At 38.6% G+C, this 24,679-nt stretch overlaps 1 protein-coding gene across 2 annotated transcripts in view; it reads left to right on the forward strand.

Annotated features, from left to right (window-relative positions):
- The window catches only part of LOC127570912 (progressive ankylosis protein homolog B-like), a 94,844-nt gene that overhangs the window by 42,068 nt on the left and 28,097 nt on the right, over positions 1 to 24,679 (forward strand). For both annotated transcript variants that reach the window (XM_052016837.1, XM_052016836.1), the window contains exons 4-8: positions 7,881 to 7,964; positions 9,510 to 9,680; positions 13,033 to 13,167; positions 16,170 to 16,262; positions 17,895 to 17,981. In XM_052016837.1, the coding sequence (XP_051872797.1) occupies positions 7,881 to 7,964; positions 9,510 to 9,680; positions 13,033 to 13,167; positions 16,170 to 16,262; positions 17,895 to 17,981 (570 nt within the window). The remainder of the gene's footprint in view (positions 1 to 7,880; positions 7,965 to 9,509; positions 9,681 to 13,032; positions 13,168 to 16,169; positions 16,263 to 17,894; positions 17,982 to 24,679) is intronic.

A 24,679-nucleotide genomic window follows, 5' to 3' on the forward strand; every position in this document is an offset into this window, starting at 1 on the left:
TTGTAAAATATTGCTAGTTACACACCCACCTGGGACGTTCTCTCTCCTCTCCTCTTCCATCGGGTAGAAGATACAGGAGCCTGAGGGCACATACCACCAGACTTGAGGACAGCTTCTACCCCACTGTGATAAGACTATTGAACAGTTCCCTTATACAATGAGATGGACTATGACCTCACGATCTACCTTGTTGTGACCTTGCACCTTATTGCACTGCACTTTCTCTGTAGCTGTGACACTTTACTCTGTACTGTTATTGTTTTTTTTACCTGTACTACATCAATGTACTCTGTACTAACTTAATGTAACTGCACTGTGTAATGAATTGACCTGTAAGATCGGTTTGTAAGACAAATTTTTCACTGTACCTCGGTACAAGTGACAATAATATACCAATATCATTACACAAACTAGGTCCTGAATCACATGAAAACATTGCCTTAACCAAATATTGGACATCTATTCATGCATTAACTATTTAAGGCTTATCGCTTGCTACAAATCATAACGTGAAACAAAAACTTCTATGCTATGGGAAGTGATAATGAAGAGCTAGACAGTTAATAACTGAAAGCTGTTTACATTGCTATTCATTTCTAAATATCCAATTATCTTTTTCTGTTCAAAACTTTGTCACAAGATATAAGATCATGAATAATGTCCCACATTTCTTCAACAAACCAAAGAAATTTCTTAAGTTACTTTTGGTGTAAAGTTGGCACATGTTGACACACTACTGCTGGGGCTCATTTCTTTCTCTGTGTCATTGCTTTCAGTTAAATGTTTCAGTTTGGTATTTAGATTATGCCATGAGGTTATCTCTTATTCATTATTTTGTTTTGGCAATATTTATTTTGGAAAAAATGAACATATGTTAAGTAGTAGGGGCTGGCTGAGTTTTCTGTGACAATAGGGAAAAATGAAATCACACTGAAATACAGAAACAGAAGTTTGCAATTCATCCCCTTAAACCTGCTGAGTTATTCAGTTGTATCATGACTGGTCTTAATCTCAACTCCAACTACCTTGGATCCATAGCCCAAAATTCCTGGGCCCTATTAAAAAGAGAATTCCTTTCGATGTCAGTTTTGAAATTTTAAATGAACCTCACTATACCAGCAGGTTTTAAAAAAGCTAGTTTTACTTTATGAAAAATTACCTCCTGATGTTGCGTCAAACTTTTATTAATAGGTAATCTCCACATGTTTGGATTATCCCACCACTGATTTTTTAAAGTTATTTTTATTCAGGAAGCTTTGTAATAAACTCAACTTGCCGACATCAGATAACCAGAAAGTGTTTGAACATCTTCATGAGGCAGAGCAATGTAGATTCATCTATTCAAAATATATTTGTACAGTGCTGCATCTGAAAGATGGCTTATTAGTTTACCTTGCTGATAACAGGTAACTAAGAACACCATGGCAGCACTGATCGAAATGGAAGTAATTTCAGAAAATATATCTTGTGTACAAGATGATAAGAGGCATAGATTGAGTGGACAGTCAGAGACTTTTTCCCACGGCGACAATGGCTAACATGAGGGGAGATAAATTTGAAGGTGATTGGAGGAAAATATAAGGGGGATGTCAGGGGTAAGCTTTTTTACACAGAGAGTGGTGGGTGCATGGAACGCACTGCCGGCAGAGGTTGTGGGGGCAGATACGTTAGGGACATTTAAGAGACTCTTAGATGGACACACGAGTGATAGAAAAATGGGGGGGCTATGTGGGAGGGAAGGGTTAGATGGATCTTAGAGCAGGGTAAAATGTCGGCGCAACATTGTGGGCTGAAGGGCCTGTACTGTGCTGTTGTGTTTTATGTTCTATGTCTGCTCTGAGGAGGATAGGCTCCAAGTAGAAAAAAGACATATTATTGTGAAGTGCTACAAGTTGTGTGTGCATGTGCATACAAGTAGCATGTGCATACATTTTGGAAGATTGAATTTGAAGGCAGAATACAAGGTTAATGGTAGGACTCTTAGCAGTGTGGAGGAACACAGGGATCTAGGGGTCCGTGTCCATAGCTCTCTCAAGGTTGCCGCGCAGGTCGATGGGATTGTTAAGAAGGCATATGGTGTGTTGGCCTTCATTAGTCGGGGTATTGAGTTCAAGAGCCGCCAGGTAATGTTGCAGCTCTATAGAACTCTGGTTAGACCACACTTGGAGTATTGTGTTCTGTTCTGGTCACCTCATTATAGGAAGGATGTCGAAACTTTGGAGAGGGTGCAGAGGAGATTTACTAAGATATTGCCTGGATTGGAGAGCATATCTTATGAGGATAGGTTGAGTGAGCTAGGGCTTTTCTCTTTGGAGAGAAGGAGGATGAGAGGTGACTTGATAGAGGTGTACAAGATGATAAGAGGCATAGATCGAGTGGACAGTCAGAGACTTTTTCCCCAGTGTGACAATGGCTAACATGTGGGGACATAACTTTAAGATGATTGGAGGAAGGTATAAGGGGGATGTCAGGGGTAAGTTTTTTTTACACAGAGTGGTGGGTGTGTGGAACGCACTGCTGGCAGAGGTTGTGGAGGTAGATACATTAGGGACATTTAAGAGACTCTTAGATAGCCACATGAATGATAGAGAAATGGGGGGCTATGTGGGAGGGAAGGGTTAGATAGATCTTAGAGTGGGATAAAATGTCAGCACAACATTGTGGCTGAAGGGCCTGTACAGTGCTGAAATGTTCTATGAATAGTGAGTGTAAAATGTGCTATCTAACTGGTCAAAGTATCCCCATTTCAGACTCATGTCACATTGAGCGCAGTACAAAGTCCCCAGCTGGCCTGCTGGACAGGTTTCTGATGGTAGTAAGGACATCTGTCTCTTAACTATTATTTCATTGTAACTCCATTCAGTTATGAAACACTGCCCAGGCGCTGAACATGTATACATGATACCCTACTTTTGTCCATCCATTGCACACAGTATTAAGTATCTCTGTGAGATATATATGGTGCCACACTGATATATTGGATTTAATTGTTAATATTCCAATCCCAAAATTCTGCTGGAATAATCATCTTGGGTTATTGAAAATAAAACTTGGATTTGTGAATGATTTTCATTTTTACAGCAAACATCCCGAGACCGAATATCGGGGATGTACAATTTAGTACTTTTGGTGGAATTCCAGGCATTCAGTTATTAAACTCAGACCTTCCAAGTGATTGTCTGACTTCCCAGTTTGTCGTGCAGCAGAGTCAAGGGGCATGTGTCCAGTGTCCTGACTGGAGCCCTGAGATGGGCACCATTGTCCCAGCTGGAGACCAGGGTCAGGCCTTCACTCCCCCAGCTTAATAACACCTCAAACAGTTCATCTCCATCTTAAGTACTGCAACGAGTTATAGTCCTTGATCTCAAGCACCTGGTCTAGGGCTTAAGCTAACAAGCTTTTCCAAAGACGTAGTGGAAACTTGTATGGATAAAATAAAAATCACCTTGTGTCATAGTTATGTTGCATTCTTAGCAAAATGGTGGAAATGAGAGTAACAGGCATACCTTGACCTTGCTTCACTATTTAGTGAGAAGTTCTGTGCAACCGGCAAAATGATTAGAAAGAGTTGGCAGGCTATTAGTTCCACCAATAATCTAAAATGGGTATGGGTGAAAAGGAGGTGGTATTGCTGAAATGCTCTCTCAAATGCAGGTGACGTGTTCCTGTAGAAATCAATCCTTCATCAATTTTGGAATCTGGGAAAATATCCGATTCAGATGAAGGACTTTACAATATTTTAATTGTAAAGTCCTTATTGTACAGTTCTTTACAATTATTAAAAGAAACAAATAGATTGGAGTCACTCTTAATGGATGCCAGATTTGTTACGTAAAACTCCAGATGATTTGCAGCATTTGTGCCCCTTCTGCCTTATCTGAGTGCCAAATATCTAATTCCTTCCAAAATGGTAACACTGGATATAGGGGTTTGATGTTAGTTAAGTGCAAAAATTTATATCCACTGGTGCTGACATATATAATAACCAAACATCAATAACAGTTGAGGGTAATGCTTATTTTGGTGGTTTTAGTTACATTGACTATAGTCTCACTGATGAATTCTTTCTTCCAGATCGATTTGCATTGTAAATTCTTCTGATTTGTGTGCCACCATTACCACCATTTAAGCAATTTAAATGACTTTTGTATAAAGTTGTCTTTTGTATTATAGATCTCAATGCTGTTATCATACTTCCAGCTTTAGACTCTGTTCATTATTTTCCCTGTATGTTGTTAAAGCCACAATCTACATAACTCCTGATTTGTTTCTATATTCCCACTGTACAGCTTTCTAAGGTATGAATACTACATTAATTCCTTTCTGTTTGTACTGCCTTGCATTAAAATACAATCTGAAGGGGACAGTGTTAACTGGTTGTACTTGTCCATGGACAGACAGAATGTATTGTGCTCCATTAGTTCCAGTACATCACAATACAGGTGCAAGGGGAAAAAATACACCTGGGGGACCATCCTCCTCTAACTAAAGAGATAATAATTAACTGAGCAGTTGAGAATCTCTTGTGTCGCAGTTGTCATTATCCAGTGTTTAGTGAAATTTGTATTTTAACTTTACATAATATATTGCAGTTGCTTGCCCAAAGCAAGGAAAGAATTGTACTATGTAATTTATCATTTAGATGCTATTAACAAATTTGTGGAAGAGTCTTGAGCTATATGAGATTTACAATACCTACTTGAAATGGCTGCAGTATTTCTAAGCATACATTTCACAAATAGACTAACTTAATAATGAAGAGAAGTTATTATCCCATTATGCACCTTCATCAGGAGGTGCTGTTATACAGACAAGTTAGTTAAGTTTAATTAATTTGTGATTTAATTTAAAAATGTAGAAGTAAACCTGTATGGGGCACTGTAAGTAATTACAAGACAAACTCGTATGGAAGATACGTTTCATATTTTCATGTTCTCATGGTATTGAAAGAGGCCATTTGGCCCATAGAATCTTTGTCAGCTGACTGAAAAATCCCATTTACTCATTACTTCCCGATAACCTGTTCTCTGTCATGTGCACATCAACTCCACCCCAATTCTCCTGCCACCCACCTGCATTATGGACAATTTGCAGCAGCTAGTTAACCTACCAACCAGAATGTCTTTGGGATTTGAGAAGAAATCAGGGTACCCAGGGGAAGTCAACATGGCCATGGGGAGAACATGCAAACTCCCCACAGGCAGCACCTAAGGTCTGGATCTAACCCTAGTCCTCATAACTAGAAGCATTAGAGTAACTGTTGTGCCACTGTCCTGCTCTGGTGGCCTTAATTCTAGCAAAGTGCACTATGCGATAGAATTTCTAGACCACGAAGACACAGTGGCCTAGAAACTCTATCACAGAGCAGTTTTTGAATGAATGACAGTTCTACTTTCAACCTTAAAAAGCTAGATAAAATTATGAGAGACATTGATAGAATCTAAGCAAGAGGGCATCGGTTTAGTGTGGCTGGGATTGTAGATGGGCAAAAGGCTAGCATGGGCATGGTGGGCTGAAGGGCCCACTTCTGTGCTGTATGACACAACACCGATTTCATATCTTCATAATTCTCTGCTGTTGTTTACTTACCCCTAACCCTTACTCCACAGCCACTAATGTCCATTCACAAACATTTGCTCCACCCCCAACTTCCATTAATTTTCCAATTTTATTTTCCTTCCCCTCTCAAGTTGAAACTCCGACCTATCCTGCTCCTAAATTTCTCATCCTCTGCAAGCCCACCACTTCAGCCCAGGCTACCTGCAGTCAGGATCCCACGCAAGTTTCTCTGCTGACTTGGCAATGAGCACAGTAGTCACAAGGTCTGTTCTATAGCCCGTGCTGCCCAGGATCTTGTGTGCAGTTGTAATTTGCGGTGGGAGAAGTCTTACCTGCTTCTTTCCATACCCAATACTCTCCCATCTCTGTAAAACACAAATAATAGAAAAAAATGACTCCTTTTGCTCTGAACAGTATAACTTTGCATAAGTGGATATTGCTTTGCCATTGTCAATGGTGATTGATTTGATCATAGTCTGTATGTATGGTTTAAATAAAATCCACCTGAAAATTTTTGCTAGAAATTCTGCTGTATAGTGCAAAATTTCTATGCTTCAGCACGCATGTCACGCAAGCATTAGTACTATGACGTGGTCCACTATATCTAGGCTGGCATCAACAGCCCACCTACACTAATCCCATCTTTCGTCTTACCAGTACCACCCTCCCCGATTCTCCTACTACTCACCTACACACTAGGGGGCAATTACAGTGCCAGTTTAACCTAACTGTGGGAGGAAATTGGAACACCCAGAGGAAACTCACATGGTCACAAAGAGAACATGCAGACTTCACACAGAACCCAGGATTATTATCAAAGCTGGGTCTCTGAAGCTGTGAAGCATCAGCACTAACCACTGTGCTGCCCCTACATGTGCTTAGAACAGCATTCATAGTGCTTGTTGGTAATTCCCTCATATTCTTTATGAAAGATTCCCCCACTCCTACTAGTGCCACCATCCCACACCCTATTTGTAACATATTTGGTTAGGAAAACGGGGTGGCTATCTTCTAAGAACATGCTTTCAACTGCATCCTCATGCACTGTTTTATTTAAAGAAATAATCAACTTTCTGGAGGAGTCGTTCAGAGGCTTCACTGGCAATTTCCGATGAATGCAGAGGTTGTTTCTCCAATTGTTAACTCTATTGTGAGTGCATCAGTGGAGATCTTGCTGGGTGTGAAGTACAGGCAGAAACTATGGAAAGGGGGCTCCGTGTTAGTGGTTCCTGCAGGAGAAGGGGGATGAGGGGAAGGTGTCATGTCTGCACATCCTATCCAGGAAGAATGTACTAGGCTCAAACCTTCCTCTAGCAAATTATCCAAAAGCTGAGATTTTCAGTCAACAGTGATTGAGATCTGCCGTCTACTGATGGCACTCCTGCAACACCTCTTCCTTGGAGGGCTGTAGCTGGAGAAGTGAAGGTCAGCATCACTCTAATTTTCAGAATGTTTCAGGCACAGATGGCTGATCTTTCCAAGTTTACAGTTTATTGAAGCTTGCCAGTTAGGGCTCAGCTTTTACCAGCAAACTTCCAACAGGTGCAGGAGGAGGAGAGATGGAGGAGAAACATGTCAACTGATGGCGACAAAGTGTGGACTCTCTCTGGCCCCTGTCTGGAGATTCACTTAAGGATCCTAGAACACTGGCTCCACCCCTGGCCAGAGGGGCAATAATTGAGGCAGTGCTAGCCCACCTGGAAACCATGTGGCTTCAGCATCTGTCTGTGAGTATCCATATCAAGTTCAGTAGATGTCACTGCCAATTGAATGTTTAAAGCTTGAACAATGTTTAGACTCCAGAATGCAAATATTTTAGAGAAATGTGAACACCAGGGTACAAAATTGGCAAGAGAAGGCAATAATTCAGTTTTAACAGCCCCACCGTGGAAGGGAGACACAACAACAATTCAACACAATTTCCCACAGCAATGAGAAGGAAACACACCGAGACTTGACAGGATGATTGCTGCTCTCGACATAAAGAAGGGAAGGGCCAGAGTCCTGATATATGTTGATTCTGTGGTCAGATTTTCAGGAGCTAAGGTAAAAGTGAAAAAAGCAGGATGGTAGTCTCTGGGTTGCTCCCAATGGATGTAGTTCAAGGTTGAAGACTTGGATTTTTGAGGCATTGCAGAAGTTCTTGGGCAGGAGAGGCCTGTTGAAAGTAGATGGGCCGCTCTTCAGAAGAACTGGGGCCAATGTTCCCACAGGGAGAATCACCAGTGTTGTCAGGGTGAATTTAAGTTAAATTGACAGGTGCCTGGGCAGTAAGAGGACAGCAATGTGAGTGAATTCAATTTCATTATTTTTTTTGTTAGGCATGGACCCATGCTGGCATTCTTTTGAAGCACAAATACAGTTTACTGGTGGGCTGCGCCTCCGTATCAGATGTCATTGCTCAGGTAAATTAATTTGTACCCTTAATGATGGTGGGGAAATGGAAGAAAGTACAAAGACTCTAACTGCATCTAAACATTTACTGCTGAATATTTAATACTTTACCACATTTCCTGCAATTCCTTCATGATGTCCTGAGATCCATATAGAAAGAAATGTTTCAATTATATTTTACTGAATTAAAGTAATCTGGAAAATTGTGCTCCAAAAAATATATTCCATGTAATTCAGTTATAGTTTTAGGATGCAACAGGTGATTTGTGAGAATATTACACAGTGGAAACATGAAAGAGGAAATGCACCATTTGTAGATGCCCAGAAACAACAGAATGGAGATAAATTTCAGGCAATATAGGAGTGTTGGTTTCATGTCAATATTTTACCTAAGATCCATCCTGTAATTTATAGTCTTAATATCTGAATGTAGACATAATTATGATCAAATAATCAATATTACATGATAAATATTTAATGTAAGCTTCTGATCCTCATCATCATCCAAACTTAAAGTTTTACTAAAGTTTTTAATAAAAATGATATTGCCAATAACATAACAGAAAAATATAGAACTTGGAATTGGTACGGAGAGGGATTTCACAGTGGGTTGTTGAAATATTTCTTTAAAAGAGCATGAAAAGCAGATTTGATGGATTATTTGGATAAGAGATGCTGACGCTGCTTATAAAGATATGAAAGGATCTGAATCTGATTGATTTCTAGCAATTTGGATGAAGGTCAATCTGATTTGTCTCACCAGAATATCAAGTTTATGAACTTACTGTTATAAAATGTACCTTTTAAAGAGTCCAGTGTTGTGACCTCTATCATCTTTGCTGATAGCTGGCTCAAACTGTGATTATTTTTGCTACAACAAAGTACTTTTTGGCCTGCTCTAAATCTGTAGCTAATGATCCTCTGCACTGTCATCCCATTGACATAGCACGTCTGTCAGTCCACATTTACTTTAAAGTATTCTTTTAGATGATTCTAAATTTTCCCTGAAATCGTCATTTATTCTGCATTGCTTGTCCCTCTAGTAATGCAAATTAACCTTGTTCTCTCCATTGTCCAAAGGCCATGATGCTGTAGGCAGCCTTCTGGGAGTGACCAAGCTTGCACAGCGTTGATATAAGCTGTGCCTGGTTTAAGTTTGCAATACCACTACCATTCTTTTTACCAAATTATTGATGCTTTTTGTGCTTGAACAGAGTAAATGATGAGACAGCCAGTAATTCATTTTTCATTTTCCTATTTATTAATGTTTATTGTATCTGTGCAGCATTCAATTAGTATTAAACTTAATTTATCATTGACCAAATGTATCCGTGTACAGTTTCCTTTGTAGAATCTTGGTTGCTTAGTTTTGATTAGACACATTTCCTTGATTTCATGTTTTTCAGAGTTAACTACCTTTTGTTGAGGCAACAATTCTAGATTTTTTTTAGTATATCATCTTATTGGTTCAGTGACTGAAATCTGTAAATTGATCTATATAGGCAAATTATAAACAGAGGTTTGGCTAATCTAATTTACCTCTTTTTTTTTTCCAGATTGTATTTGTATCCATTTTGCTTCACAGTCATTTGGAATGTACAGAGCCCCTCCTGATTCCAATTCTGGCCTTGTACATGGGAGTGATGGTCCGTTTTACCATGGTGGGCCTTGGATACTATAAGAATGTGCATGATATCATTCCTGAAAGAAGTGGACCTGAAATGGGGGTAAATGTTAAGGTCAATGAGCTAACAAAAAGGAAAGATTTTGAACAGTTTAAGATCAAAGGAATCACGGGATAAGTGGCAGTAAGCGACCTCGCACGTTAATATGAGAACATTGCGCCTCTAATTAGATTCAAAGGATGCACACAACTGGAATTTGTCAAATTTGTCATATTTTTAATGCACCAATTTTTCATTTGTTTTACAATATGTGGCATAATTTCTCCATTTTGCTCTTGAGGTGTGTCTACATTATCTACTACCAGTATTTGTTTGTAACTGGCATCTGGCAGTTTAGATATGGCTCACTTCCCGTGGCTTAGAGTCAAGCCAACACACACTTGATCTAAGCAGCACAGCTTAAGTCAGCAAGCCTTGGTGAAACTCATGGCCAAATCCATTTTGGGTTTGTAGCTTGTCAGTTGGGTGATGCATTCAGAGTGCTTAGAGATTAGCTCCCACATTGTATTGGCTTGCTAAGAGCATGAAAATATCAGTCCAGAACAGTTGACTGTCAAAGCTCATAGTCATTTTAAGACTGAGCGCAAAAACTTAATTGGTTAACAATCATAGCTTATAAAGTAGTACTTTGTATTTACGCAACATCTTAAAAATCATGCCAAGGCATTTCATGGAACCACAAGGATAAAATTTGGACACTAAGACCAAGGAAGAATTATAGGAGGCAAGTAGGGAAGTGACCAAAAGTTTATTCAAAAAGGTGTCTTTTAATGAAAGTCTCTAAGGAAAGAAAGCAGGAAGATTGGGTTTTAGGGACAGAATTTCAGGATGAGAGAGTCTGTGTGACAGAAGGGACAAATCTATTGGTTGAGTGTAAAGAGAAATGTACAAAAAATAAGTTGGAAGATTGCAGAGAAATAGGGCACCTAGAAAATGAGGCGATTTAAAGTCAAGGAAGCAAATTTTAGATTTGTGGACATCTGGATCACAAGCCGGTGTGGGCATGGGTGAACAAGACTTTGGTATGGATACATGCAGCAGATTTTAGGAGGAATTGAAATTTACATTGAACTGGAATAATTGAGCCAAGAGTGGATAATAGTATGGATAAAGACTACAGTGAATGACTGGAGGGGGAACTTGTATGTTATCAGAAATGGAAGTCTTTGTGATGGAAATGATGCATTTTAGAAGCTAAGCCTCAGGTCAGAAAATTCCAGAGTTGTGAATAATCTTGGTATGAACCTTCATCTCAATTCCTCTGTCAACCATGTGGCCAAAACCCCTCTACCTACTGATTTGGCCCCATATTCTAGGCCTCTTTCCTAGGTCCCACAATTCTAGCTCTAGCATTGTTATTTCCTTCATGTCCCCTATAATGGCTGTTCTGTATAGCCTGTCAACAGTGTAAAACAGTTTTAGCATCATATGTCGTGAGCCTTCTGAGTAGCAAGCTCTGAAACAAAGTGGTCATTGGCCACCAATGAACTGCTTAACCTGCCACCTTTCAGCTTCTAGACTTACTTTTGTACTCCAGATCTCTTGCAGTAAGGGTCAATCTGCCATGACCAACCTAATTGCTTCATATACCTGCATGTTGACATCATTTCATGAACCAGGACACTGAAGTCCCAAGGAACACCATTTAAAAGTTTCTCATCATTTTAAAACATTGATTCAATTTCCCTACTTCCTGCTAGAGTGATATTATGTAGACTCCATAGCTATTCTACCTGTAGCTAACTGTTCCTTTGCAGACTATTTGAAAGGGGTTGAAATTCATTCCTGTTCACTGAGGCTAATATGGAAGTGATCAATTACATTGAAGCTAATTTCATGAGTACAAGGCAGATCTGCTATCATATTATATATTTAACACCAGACCTAGAATGAATTTTAAACCTTTTGTCCTCTTCAACCCAACCCCCAAGTAATGAACGACTTACTAGTCTGAAAATGATCCATTTATTCTTCTGCTTTCTTATAATTAACTAGTCCTTTATCCATACTAATTTATTACCACTTCCCTAGTGAGCTCTTCCGTTATGTGACAAAATTCCATGTGACTTCTATATCAAGTCCTTTTTAAAAATCCAAGTACATTACATTTCTCTTTGCCCCTCATTTATCCTACTATCTCCAGAAACCATCAGATTTTTCCCAATGGGTTTTCCCTTTCATAAAAAATGTTGACTCTACCTCTTTGTATGTATAATTTTTCAAGTGTTCTGCTAGTATTTCCTTAATAATGGATTTATTATTAATAATGTTACTATTAGCATCAGATTGTGGGCCACGCATCCCTCTCCTTTCCTGTCAAGTGGTAGTTATCCAGAATGCAAAAAATTCAAGAAGATCACTATCACCATCTCTGCTGCCTTCGCTTTTAGTGGCAGGAGATCCATAGGATTTGTTGGCTTTTAATTGCACTAATTTCCACAGTGCTCTTAATTACCAACAATGAGTACATTAAATTCCTCACTTCCTTTATATCATTGGTATTTCCTAGAATTTTTAATGTTTACTTTGAAGATGTACAAAATAGTTGTTTAACGTAGAGGCCATTTCCTTATTCCTCATTATAATTACTCCTGTCTCTCAAAGACTGATGTCTACTTCCCTATTCTCCTTGTTAATGAGTTGCAGAAGCTATGTTTATTCTTATGTACTTTATAAAATCTTCTTTCCCTTTTTGACTGTCTTTCGGTTCTTAAAACCTTCCAAGTCTTGTTACTCTTTGCAAAGTTATAAGGCTCTTTTCATCTAACACCATTCTAAATCTCTTGGGTAAATCAAGAATTGAACAATTTTCCTGCAGATTTTTTCCTATTTTTCATTCAAATGAATAGTCATTGAGAATAATGGAATATTTACTTTACTTATAAACAATCATATGTTTTAATCTAATTTTCTAACATCTTAGCCATCTCACTTCTCCAAAATGTTTAATCGATTGTAAGCTTATAACTCTCTGGATCTGAGTATATCACTCTCAAACTCCTCTCAGCTTTAGTTTACAGTTTCATTGTATTATTTCTTACCCTGTCCTAGAGAATTCTTTCGTGGGAGATTACCAATTAACGTTGCAGTTTGCAAAACTTCTGAAATAATCTTTTCTCTCTGTAGTCCATGGCATATTGTTCTGAGAAAAATTTTCAAATGTGTTCTATGAAGTGTATTGGTGTTATGATGCAATGCGCAAAGGGAAAAATAAAAGGTAGAATTATAAGGTAAGAGGAAGTGGAAGGCCTAAAAGGGGGAATGAGAAAATAATAGATAAAAAAAAGGATTGTCTTGGGTCCAGAGTAACAGAAATGGACTTAAATTCACTGCTGTTTGATTGTTGTCTTTGGACTTCTGCATTAGATCTGAACTTAGTCTTCTCATTCTGTAGGGTGAGGCTACAATAAAAAAGATGCTGGCTTTCTGGTGGCCTTTGGCCTTGATACTAGCTACTCAACGAATCAGCAGACCCATTGTAAATTTGTTCGTGTCTCGCGATCTGGGAGGCAGTCCAACAGCCACAGAGGTGAGTTTGTTTTAGTGCATTAATAAAAAAAACTGTTTGTTGCCATCCAGTTTTTACACTGTAAGTTCAGAATTCCGATCTACAGGGACAATGTGCAAATCGTACATTGGGTATATTTATATCAAGCACCCCCTCGCCTTCTCCTCCACCACGCCCACCACTGCCATCCTGTGGTTCCTTGATTTGTGGTGGTGCACCAAGGAGCCTTGTATTTCATGCTGGTGGTTTCAAGTGCAATCTCCATCCATTTTGCCTTATTGTAATTATGTAATTCCATTTCTCTTAAAAAGAGATTGATAATGTATTGGTTAATAATAGTTCAGTCTTTATTTATTAAAGCATTAGAAATAAAAAGCTTTGGTTTTCATTTGAAACCAAGATGTTTTATTGGAGTGTTCACTTGAACAATGACCATCTTTGTGGAAAAAGCAATAAACAAACCATTTTGTACTTGAGTAAGCAAACTGAAATTCTTTAATTCATAACATTGATGTCGCTTGCACATATTATTATTGTGACATAAATGATGCACAGCTCCTTGGTCCATTAATCTCTTACCAAACTTAACAAAAAGATTCATCAACCATTCATGACATCTGCATCCCCTGTAATCAATTTTAACATCGTCATTGTGCTATTCAAATATGTGATTAACAATTTCAAATAATGTAGATATCACATTTATAAATGAAAGCCAGTTTATGGTATTATCTTAGAAAATACAGGTCTTCCCATTATTCCCTTGTAATTGTTAATTCATTTTCAGTCATGGAGTCATACAGCACAAAAACAGGCTCTTCAGCCTTCTATGTGCACAATGACCATCAAGTACCCATCTATACTAATCCTATTTATGAGTACTTAGTGGGTAGCTTTCTATGCCTTGGCAATTCAAGTGCTTATCCATATATTTCTTAAATGTTATGAGCGTCTCTGCCTCTGTCACCTTCTCAGGCAATGTGTTCCAGATTGCATCCACCCTCTGGGTGAGTATTTTTTTCCTCAATTCCCTCTGAACCTCTTACTTCTTACCTTAAACCTATTCCCTTTAGTTTTAGATGTCTTATGGGGAAAAGTTTCTCACTATCCATTTTCTTAATGCCCCTCATAATTTTATATACTGCAGTCAAGTCCCCCCTCGCCGCCCTCCATTCCAGAGAAAACAAACCCAGCCTATCCAGTCTCCCCTCATAACTGAAATGTTCTATCTCAGGCAATATCCTGGTAAATATCTTCTGCACCCTCTTCAGTATATTCACATCCTTCCTATAATGTGGCAAACAAAACTTTACACAATATTCCAATTGTGACCTATGTTTTACAAAGTTGAGCCATGAACTCCATGCTCTTCTATTCTATTGCTCTGGCTAATGAAGGCTAGCATCCAGTATGCCTTCTCCACCAACATCTGCTTGTGCTGCCACCTTTGGATATTTTTGAACTTGTACACCATGGTCCCTTTATTCATCAATACTCACCAAAGCCCAATCATTTATGGTATATATCTTACCTTTATCAGACCTCCCAAAATGCATCACCTTACATCTACCTGGATAAAATTGCATCTGCTATTGCTTAGCTGAATTTAGCAACTGATCAATATCATTCCGTGGCCTAAAACTATTCTCTTCACTATCAACACCACAAATTTTTATGTCATCTGTAAACTTACCATACGTATCTCCTATGTTTATATATAAATTGTTAATTTATATGACAAACAGTGAGGGTTTCAATACCCATCTCTATGGTACACCGCTGATCATAGGCTTCCAATCACAAAGGAATCCTCTAACATCACCTTCTGTCTCCAAGCTGACTATAGATCCAATACGCCAACTTGTATTGAATCCCATGAGCTCTAATCTTTTGGACCAGCACTGCCCTCATCAATATGTTTTGTTACTTCTTCAAAAAAAAACTCATTCAAATTAGTCAGACAGGATCACTCACCAAGAAAGCTGTGCTGACTATCCCTGATCTGTCCCTGATCAAGCCCTGTCCTTCCAAATGAAGATTAATCCTGTTCCTCAGAACTTTTTTGAATTATTTCCCCACCACTGACATTAGACTCACTGGCTTGTAATGAACAGGTTTATCACTGTGGCCCTTCTTGAATAAAAGTACCACATTTGATGTCATTCAGTCATCTGGTACCTCACTTGTGGCCAGCAAAGATTTAAACTTAACTTTGATTTTTCTTTTGTAAATGCACATTGAGGAAAAAAAATTAATTGGATAACTATTTCAAAATGGAGAACAAAAGGGAAAACTGCAGGAAAATAGGAATAATTGGGCCCAATTTTTCATGGTATTCATGGTACTTTCCCTAAAGTAGGCGATTTTCTGGTAATTGGAGGCACTGTACACATGAAAAGAGTATGCATTGGTGGCTTTATGTGGCCACAATTGCAGATAAAATGGTCTGTACTCAAGCACAAAAAATTGTACTTGCTATTTTAAAAGGAAGTATACTGTTCAACAGGAGAAAATGTCATGAGCCGCCTTTATTTCCCTTGCAAAGGGACCAAGGCATGGCAAACATTCCTGCACCTGACAGTGTGAGATTATGCTTTAACTGGAGACAGCGGCAGACTAATCTTGTGCTGTAAAATGAACTGCAATCAACCGCCATGGAAAGCAAAGAATTGCCTTTGGAGAAACTTGCAGCAAATCTGATTTGGCTTTTTAGCTGCAACTCCTTCAAAATCTATTTGATACCGATAATATCAACTAACCTGCAGTCCATGCAATTATTAATGGGCAACTAATGGTCAACATTCCAAAGCAAATTCCTTCATTACTTTCCATATGAAATCCAGGAACAAGAAAGTCATTATATGGAAAAATCAGGCAATGTGTATAACAGCTAGTTAATCTGCAATTATCAGTTAAATGTTCATGGCCAAATCAAAAATGATTCCCTATATAACAAGAAAATCATACATATAGATTTTTGTGAGTTTATTAACATTTATTTCTGTTTTCTTTCCTCTTTTAAGGCCGTTGCAGTTCTGACAGCAACATATCCTGTTGGTCACATGCCTTATGGCTGGTTGACTGAGCTTCGAGCCGTTTACCCTGCTTTTGACAAGGTAATGCTAAACACAACAAATGTTGGAACAGTTGAATAAGGATTACAAGGAAATATCCTTGTGTCACTGTGTGGTTCTCAAGAACCTGGTTTAGATATATGTACAACATGGATGTTGATGATTCTTTAGATGTTACCACTTTTCAGCCAGTTAATGCCAAATGCATATTCAGTCTTAATGTACTTAATAAAAGAGTTCTATCTGTCTATAGACCCCACTTCGATTTTATAGGTTCATGTGATTTGGAAATAATATTAGCAGTATTTATAAATTGCTTGTTTTTAAATCTAAAATTTCCAGAGTTGTCTTATTTTAAGGATTGTAGCTTAAAAGTTCCATTGTCGAGCATGAAGCTTTTAAGCTCCACACAGTAGGACTTTATAGGAAACTCCATTATTGTTGTGAGCACACACAGAACTTCAGTAATTGCTTATGGTGCACATACACATGAAGCCCTGCAGGTCTACACAGTGATGTTAGAGGATTAAGGCTTGCTCCTTGATTACTCAAAGGCCCATCAGACTTGGGCTGCTGCTGGGAGCATGACAGTGAAAGATGTAGCAGGGTGGGTTGGTCCTCAAGGATTGCACTGTTGAGTGCTGCTGATGTGAATCATGTGTATTTCAAGGCTACATTGTAAGGCTCAAAGCACTCGCCTTGACAAAGTGAGTGATGTGAAGTTTCTTCCCACACTGCTTCCATGTGCATAAACCTTGCATTCGATAATTTCAGCTGCCTGCTCCCACCACCTCTTTTTCATTTTGGATTGAAGCCTCCAGGCACCCGTGGCAAAGAACACATGCTTCTTCCTCTCAAACTCATCCACAATGTCATGTCTGTGAAACTGGGGCCAGTCTCCTTCACCCACAGCCATTTGAACTGTGCACAGTACAGGCACTTCCAGAAATACTGTGGTACAGTGTACAACAATGTACATCCCTGACATCAATTAACATACGAGTTTCCAGTATTGGTGCAATAATTATTTTAACTGTGAGCTAATTAGGGATGGGGGTGGAGCATTATGTGATCATAGCACACAGACATGTTCACAGAAGTTGTCATTGATTAGTAGCTGCTCTGAATTGTAATGATGTGGTGTAAGGGGGCAGCAAGGTTTGGGTGTGCTTGTATAGGAAAGAATGAATTACTGACCAATGTACTTTGTGATTTGTTAAAAGCTGGAAACACTGGAAATGAAAGAGGTCTGTGGATCTATAAAGATCATTAAAATGTCTTAGATAAGTACTGAAAAATATTTAAGAAGTCTGTGGGAATAGAGGGCAGTACAAATGTGGAATTCTTATCTGAAAATGATAATTGATGCTGATTATGATACATGAAAAATATTTAAAACGAAATCCATGTACCAATTCTTAAAACTGCCATCTTTATTGAGATTGTTGTTGTCAACAATGCAAGGTCAACTCATCATTTATTTGGGAAAATATTTATAAAAATGAATAATTCATCCAGAATTCTGTGACAAAATGTTCAGGCATGGTTAAAAACTGACAGCTCAAATTGCTTATAAGTTACCAACTATTAAACCCTTTTGAAGCTTTTGACAGTTTTTTAAAAAATATTTTACTTTTATGAAATCAACAACTAATATATTAAAAATTATTACAGAACAACCCCAGCAATAAACTTGGAAACATCATCAATAAGTCACATATCAAGAGATTTACTTTTACCTGCTTGGCTATCTCCGTCACTGTAAGTACAAAGCCTCTGGAGCAAAGTTAATTTGATAGTGTTTAATAATTAATTTGATTTTGTTCAATAAATTCCATTTTTTCCTGGGATGTAAACAATGGGCATGCGTACTCTGTTGAAAGTTTAGGCTGAAATTTTAAAATCAGTTGTAAATATTGTCAGTTGCTAATAATGCAAAACAAATGAGAAACAACAGAAGATTACAAGAATTTATCAAGTAATTGGAAATGCAAATAGAATGTTGGCCTTTATTGCAAAGGAGGTGCATTATAAAAATAGTTAACTCTCACTATTACTGCATAGAGCATTGGTGAAATTATGCCTTAACTACTGTGTACAGTTATGATCTGCTTATTTAAAGAGGATATACTTGTTCTGGAGGCTGTTCAGAAGAAGGGTCACTAAATTGTAAGGGGTTCTGTTGACAGGAATGATTAAGCAGTTGGATCTACACTCATTAGAGTTTAGAAGGGTGATTGGTGATTTCATTGAAACATGTAAGATTCTGAGGGGACTTTGGATACTGAGAGGATGTTCCCTGTGGTGAGAAATCCAGAAATATAATGCATATTTTCAGGAAAAAGTCCTCCCATTTATGATGGAGATGAGAGGGAATTTCTTCTGAGGGTCATAAATATGGAGTGTAGAAAAATTAAGGGTGATGGGGTTGAGGCCAAGAGCAGAGCAGCTGTGATTTTGTTGAATGGAGAAGATATAGTTTACATCTGCTCCTATTGCTCATGAACTTGTTTGTATCATTAGGCAAACCAGTAGTAAATTAAGTGCATCACTGATACGTTTATGCCCTCAGTGGGCATAGGTTTAAGGTGAACTACCACATTTTTTATATTCACTGACATATACATATACTTCTATCTGTATTGGATCTTCAACATAGCAAAATATCCCAAAGTTCTCACAAGAACTCAAAATAAATTGATGCTAGTTCATGTGAGGAGGTTTGGTCAAGGTGGTAGGCTTGAAGGACTATCTTTAAGGAGCAAAAATGGGTAGAGAGGATTCAGGAGAAAAATCCAGAGCTTTGTGCCTCGGCAGTTGAAAGCCCTGCTGTCAGTAGTGGAATAATTAAAATCAGAGATGTACTAGTGTCCAGAATCAGAGGAGGCCAATTATCTCTGAGAGTTGTATGACTGGAGTATTGCTTAACTAGGGGTCATTGAGCATAATGGTAATGGGTGAAAATCGGTCTATACTAGCTTATGGCCATCAGAGTTTTGGATGATCTCAAGTTCACAGAGACATTGAGGTGGCCTGCCAAGAGCACACTCAATTGGATGTAAAAGATCCTGCAGCACCATTTCAAGGAAGAGCAGAGGAGTTATCACTGCTGTGTTGTATTGGTTTATTATTGTCACTTGTACCGAGGTACAGTGGAAAAACTTGTCTTGCATACTGATCGTACAGGTCAATTCATTACACAGTGCAGTTACACTGAGTTAGTACAGAGTGCATTGATGTAGTACAGGTAAAAACAATAACAGTGCAAAGTGTCACAGCTACAGAGAAAGTGCAGTGCAATAAGGTGCAAGGTCACAACAAGGTAGATCGTGAGGTCATAGTCCATCTCATTGATTAAGGGAACCGTTCCATAGCCTTATCACAGTGGGGTAGAAGCTGTCCTTAAGTCTGGTGGTCCGTGCCCTCAGGCTCCTGTATCTTCTACCCGATAGGAGAGGAGAGAGTGTCCCGGGTGGGTGGGGTCTTTGATTATGCTGGCTGCTTCACCAAGACAACGACAGGTAAAGACAGAGTCCAAACCAGTAATTATCACTAAATCAGCATCACTCAAATATCTCATTATTACATTCATATTTGTGGGTGTTTGCTTGTACAAATTGGCTGTCGTGTCCAGCATTATAATTTTGTAACTTAACGAACTTAATTGGTTCTAAAGTCTTCAGTCCTGAAGGGTCCTGACCTGAAATGTTGACCGCCTGCTTTTCTCCACGGATGCTGCCTGGCCTGCTGAGTTCCTCCTGCATCATCGTGTTTTTCATCTAGATTCCAGCATCTGCAGTCCTTTGTTTCTCTGGTTTTAAAGTCCTTTGGGATTCCTTGAAAGGAACGTGAAAGGTGCTTTATAAATGTAACATGCTTTTCCTTCATAAAGAGAAGGAACCTAAAATGTTGTTAGCAGAAATGTCACTTGCTCCAGATGGCTATATCCTCCGTTATTTAAAAAAGGAAACTAAGAAATTGCCTATGAATTGAGCACAAAGCGATTGCAAATATATGGCTCTTATTGAAAAACTTTGACAAGGATAAAACTAATGTACAACAAGCAAGTCAGCCTAATGATTGTGGTGAGGAATCTTAGAGCCTACAATATAGGTGGAAAGTGAAAGTCCGTGGACCTGCTAAAGGCAAGTCACGTTTGACTAACATGATTGAACTCTTGAAGTAACAGAGGCAGTGAATAAAGGACAGAGTGCTTAATGTGCTTGTAAATAGTGATCAATAATTGCTTGACAATATGCCACATAATAGATGTTAACAAAATTAAAACGCATGGGATTAAAGAGGTACAGCAGCTTGCCCACAGATTTGGCTAAAGGATAAAGCACCAAAATAATGGTGAACAGTTACTGTTCTGGCTAGAGAGAGATTTGTAATGGATTTCCTCAGATGTTAGCACCATGACCACTGCAACTTTTGATATATATTAATGATGTAGACTTGGATATGCAAAACATAATTTCTAAGCTTTCAGATGAGTAAAACTTAGAAACGTGGTAAACAATAAGATGCATAGTACTGATACAGGTGCAAAGAACAGACAAGTGCATATACACAAAAGACAACATTTTAATTTCAAATAAATGTGATAATTTGTTAGGTAGAATTAGAGGCAATGTGAACTTAAATAGTTCACTTTTAAAGGAACCCTTGGAACAGCTGTGGTAGACTTACACAATCTTTGAGCATGGTAGGACAAGTTGATAAAGAGCATGAGTATTTGTGAATTTATTAACAGACGAGACTACAAAAACGATGTTCTATTCAGACTTCTAAAACACTAGTCAGACAGCTGGAGTATTCTGTTCCGTTAGATTTTAAGAAAGAAGTCAAGGTTTCAGAGAGGGTAGAAGTCAAGGTTTTAGAGAGGGTGCAGAAATTTACTGGAAGGTAGGAGGGATAACAGTTCTGTAGCGAGATAGGAATTCTCCTTAGAGCAAAGAAGGCTGAGTGAAGATTTAGTAGAAATCATGAATTGTCTTGATGGAATAAATAAGGAAATTCTGTTGTCAGTAGCACAAGGGTTGTAATCAAAGGATGGAGATTTAAGGTGACTGGCAAAAGAACAAAAGGTGACCTAAGGAAACCTTTATTTAGCAAGTTACTCTAGTTTGGAAGGAACCATCTGCAAACATTGTGGAAGCTGATTCAATAGTAACATTTCAAAGCAAACTTGATAAATAGGGAAAGAACAGGGGAATGAAACTAATTTGAGAAGTTACCAGACAAAAGTTTGTTACATCAACTAATGAGTATTGCATGCAGTTCTCGTCACCCAGCTATAGAAAGGATGTCATTAAGCTGGAAAGGGTGCAGGAAAGATTCATGGGGATGTTATTGGGACTGAAGGGTTTGAGTTATAAGGAGAGGCTGGATAGGTTGGTGCTTTTTTTCCCTTTAGCGAAGGAGGCTGAGGGGTGACCTTATAGAGGTTTATAAAACAAGAGGGGCTTGGATATGGTGAATGGTCACGGTCTTTTTCCCAGGGTAGGGGAGTCTAAAATGAGAAAGCATAGGTTTAAGGTGAGAGAGGAAAGATTTAAAAGGAACCTGATGGGCAACTTTTTCACAAAGAGGGGGTGGGTATATGGGATGAGCTGTCAGAGGAATTTGTAGAAGTGGGTAATATTACAACTTTTAAAATACATTTAGACAGGTGCATGGAGGGCAAGGTTTAGATGGATATGGGCCAAATGCAGGCAAATGGGACTAGCTCAAACGGACAACTTGATCAGCATGGAGAGTTGGGCCGAAGGGCCTGTTTCCATGCTGTTCACAGGGTTGGGGTAACGTTGGCATGGAAAGAAGGATTGGTTATTTGAAATCTGCTGAGAGTGCTGGAAAATGTGATGACATTTTGTTTTTCTGACGAAATGCAGAATTTTGTCAGTAGAATAAGGAATCACAGGATGGTGACAACATATCAGCACAGATAAAAGATTGGTTCTATGACAGAAAACAGAAGGAAGAGAAGGGTTATTTTCAGGTTGGTAGACTGTTCATGGCGTGGCTTGTTAGTGATCATACTGGATCTCAACTATGCACAATTCATACTAATAGAAAGACAGGGTAACATGCAAAATAAAAACAGAAAGTGCTGGAAATACTTAGCAGGTCAGACAGCACGTATGAAGAGAGTGAAAACTTTCAAATTGATAACCTTTAAGAATTTTAGGGAGTAACTGATAAGATGCTGAGAGGTAGTTTCTTCTAGCTCCAGACACTTGAACAAGGGGGCAAAGTATCAGGACGTTAAGAGTGAGATGAAGAAAAACGTCTTTACTTACAGAGTTGTGAATCTTGATAACTCCGCACCACAGAGTTGTGGAGGCTCACATGTTGGTATGTTCAAGGCTGTGATCAATAGATTTGAACACGAGGGTAATTGAAGGAAATAGATATCAGATGGCAAAGTGAGCAAGGTACAAAATTGGTTTTGAAATTGAATGGTGGAGCAGGCTTGAGAGACTGTGTAGCTAGTGCCTGCTTCTCAAGCTCCCCTTCTATTGTTCTCAGAATTGAATAGCTTTATCAAAGAGCCTTTGCAGGCATAGCAGGCATGCATCATTGTATGAAGTTACGATTCTCTAAATCTGCTGACAAAGGAGGAGAAACTTATTCACATAATGAGATTCATCTCCATGTTGCTGAGCTGATATGTCAGCTCAGTGAATCACAGGATAAACTAGGCAACCCCTGGCTTACTTATGACTTCCTTTTTTTTAAACCACTCTTTACCATAGAATGGAGATAGAGCAAAGTCAAGTAAGCATGAGGATGAGACATTCGAAATCTGCTTAGGGTGCTGAAAAATGTGATGACATTTTGTTTTTCTGATGAAATGCAGAATTTTGTACATAAAATAGGGGATCAAAGGATGGTGGTACCATATTAGCACTGATAAAGGATTGGCTATGTGACAGATAAACAGATGGAATAGAAGGCTTATTTTCAGGTTAGTAGACTGTTAATAGCGTGACTCCTTAGGGATCAGTACAGCATCTCAACTATGCACAATTTATATTAATGCTAATTATATTATTTAGATGAAGAGGAAGAAGGTAACATATCCAAAATGAAAATAGGAAATGCTGGAAATACTCAGCAAGTCGGGTATCATCTGTGAAGAGAAACATTTCATTTGGATAAACCTTCAGATTTTGAGAGGAAGTAACTGATAAGATGCTGAGAGACTGTTTTGCAGAGGCTTGAACAATGGGGCAAAGACATTTGGGAGTAAGGCAAAGAATGACTTGTTTTAAAATCTTTTCTGAACTTAAGGTTACTGAGACCACCTTCAGAGTTAGTAAACTGCCAGCAAGCTTCATAGATATGAGTAAATATGTCAGCCATGCATTATCTTTCAAAATTACCTGTGTTTGGTTTCTTTGAACACAGATTTTGTCTGTTGTTTAGAGATTTTGTTTGATAATCCTATTGTCTTAAATGATTCATAATTGACAAATTTACTGACATCATACAAATGCAAGAGCAGAACCTGAAGTGAAATCAGAATGGTGGAAATGACCAGCAGTTCAAGCAGCATCTGTGGAGAGAGTGAAATAATTTTAGATCAAGAATGTTTCATCAGAGCTAGGAAAAATTAGAGATGAAACTTAAAAAGCAGGGATAGGGAGGAGGGATGGAAAGGCCCATGATCAAATGGGAGATTAAATGGCAAAAGGCACGATAAAGGAGCATGAAAGAGAGTGGTATAGGATAACGAATAACAAAAAGTCAGCTGGGAGATGATATAAATGGAAAAGGTTAATTAATTATCTGAAATTACCAGAAGAAGAAGAAACAGAATGTTGTTCCACAAGCCTATGTTGAGCATCACTGGAATAATGTAAGACAGAAATGATAGAAGTAAATAACAGGAGTGGGGTGGAGAATTAAAGTGAAATATATTTGGAAACTGCAACTGAACAAAGGTGTTCAACAACCCAGCTGATCTGAAAATCGTTTCCCCAATGTTGGGGAGTCCACATCCCATGCAGTATACTAAATTGGAGTAAGTGTTTGGGGGGTTTTGATAGTTAAAAGGAGGAGATAAAAGGACAGATGTGGCATCTCATGGTTACATGGGAAGGCGCTGTGAGAAGAAGAATGGATATTGATGGAGACGGAGGAATGAATTGAGCACCCCAGAGTGAACTGTCCTTTCAGAATACTGATATACTGATAGAGGAAGGGAAGGGACAATGTCCTTGTGGTGAAGCACATTGGAAGTTTTGGAGATTATAGAGAGATTATGTTGAATGTAGAAGCTGCTAAACTGAGAGGTGAGAAAAGGGGGATTCTATCCTTCTGGATGGGAGAAGGAGCAGGAGCAGAGATGCAAAACAAAATTGTGCAAATATAATTGAGGGTTCCTGTCAGTAGTGGAAAGGAAGTTGGGGTTGAGGAACAGAGCCTGGGTTAACAGGCTATTTTTCTTT

This window comes from Pristis pectinata, chromosome 5, assembly GCF_009764475.1.
Source record: "Pristis pectinata isolate sPriPec2 chromosome 5, sPriPec2.1.pri, whole genome shotgun sequence".
NCBI lineage: Eukaryota > Metazoa > Chordata > Chondrichthyes > Rhinopristiformes > Pristidae > Pristis > Pristis pectinata.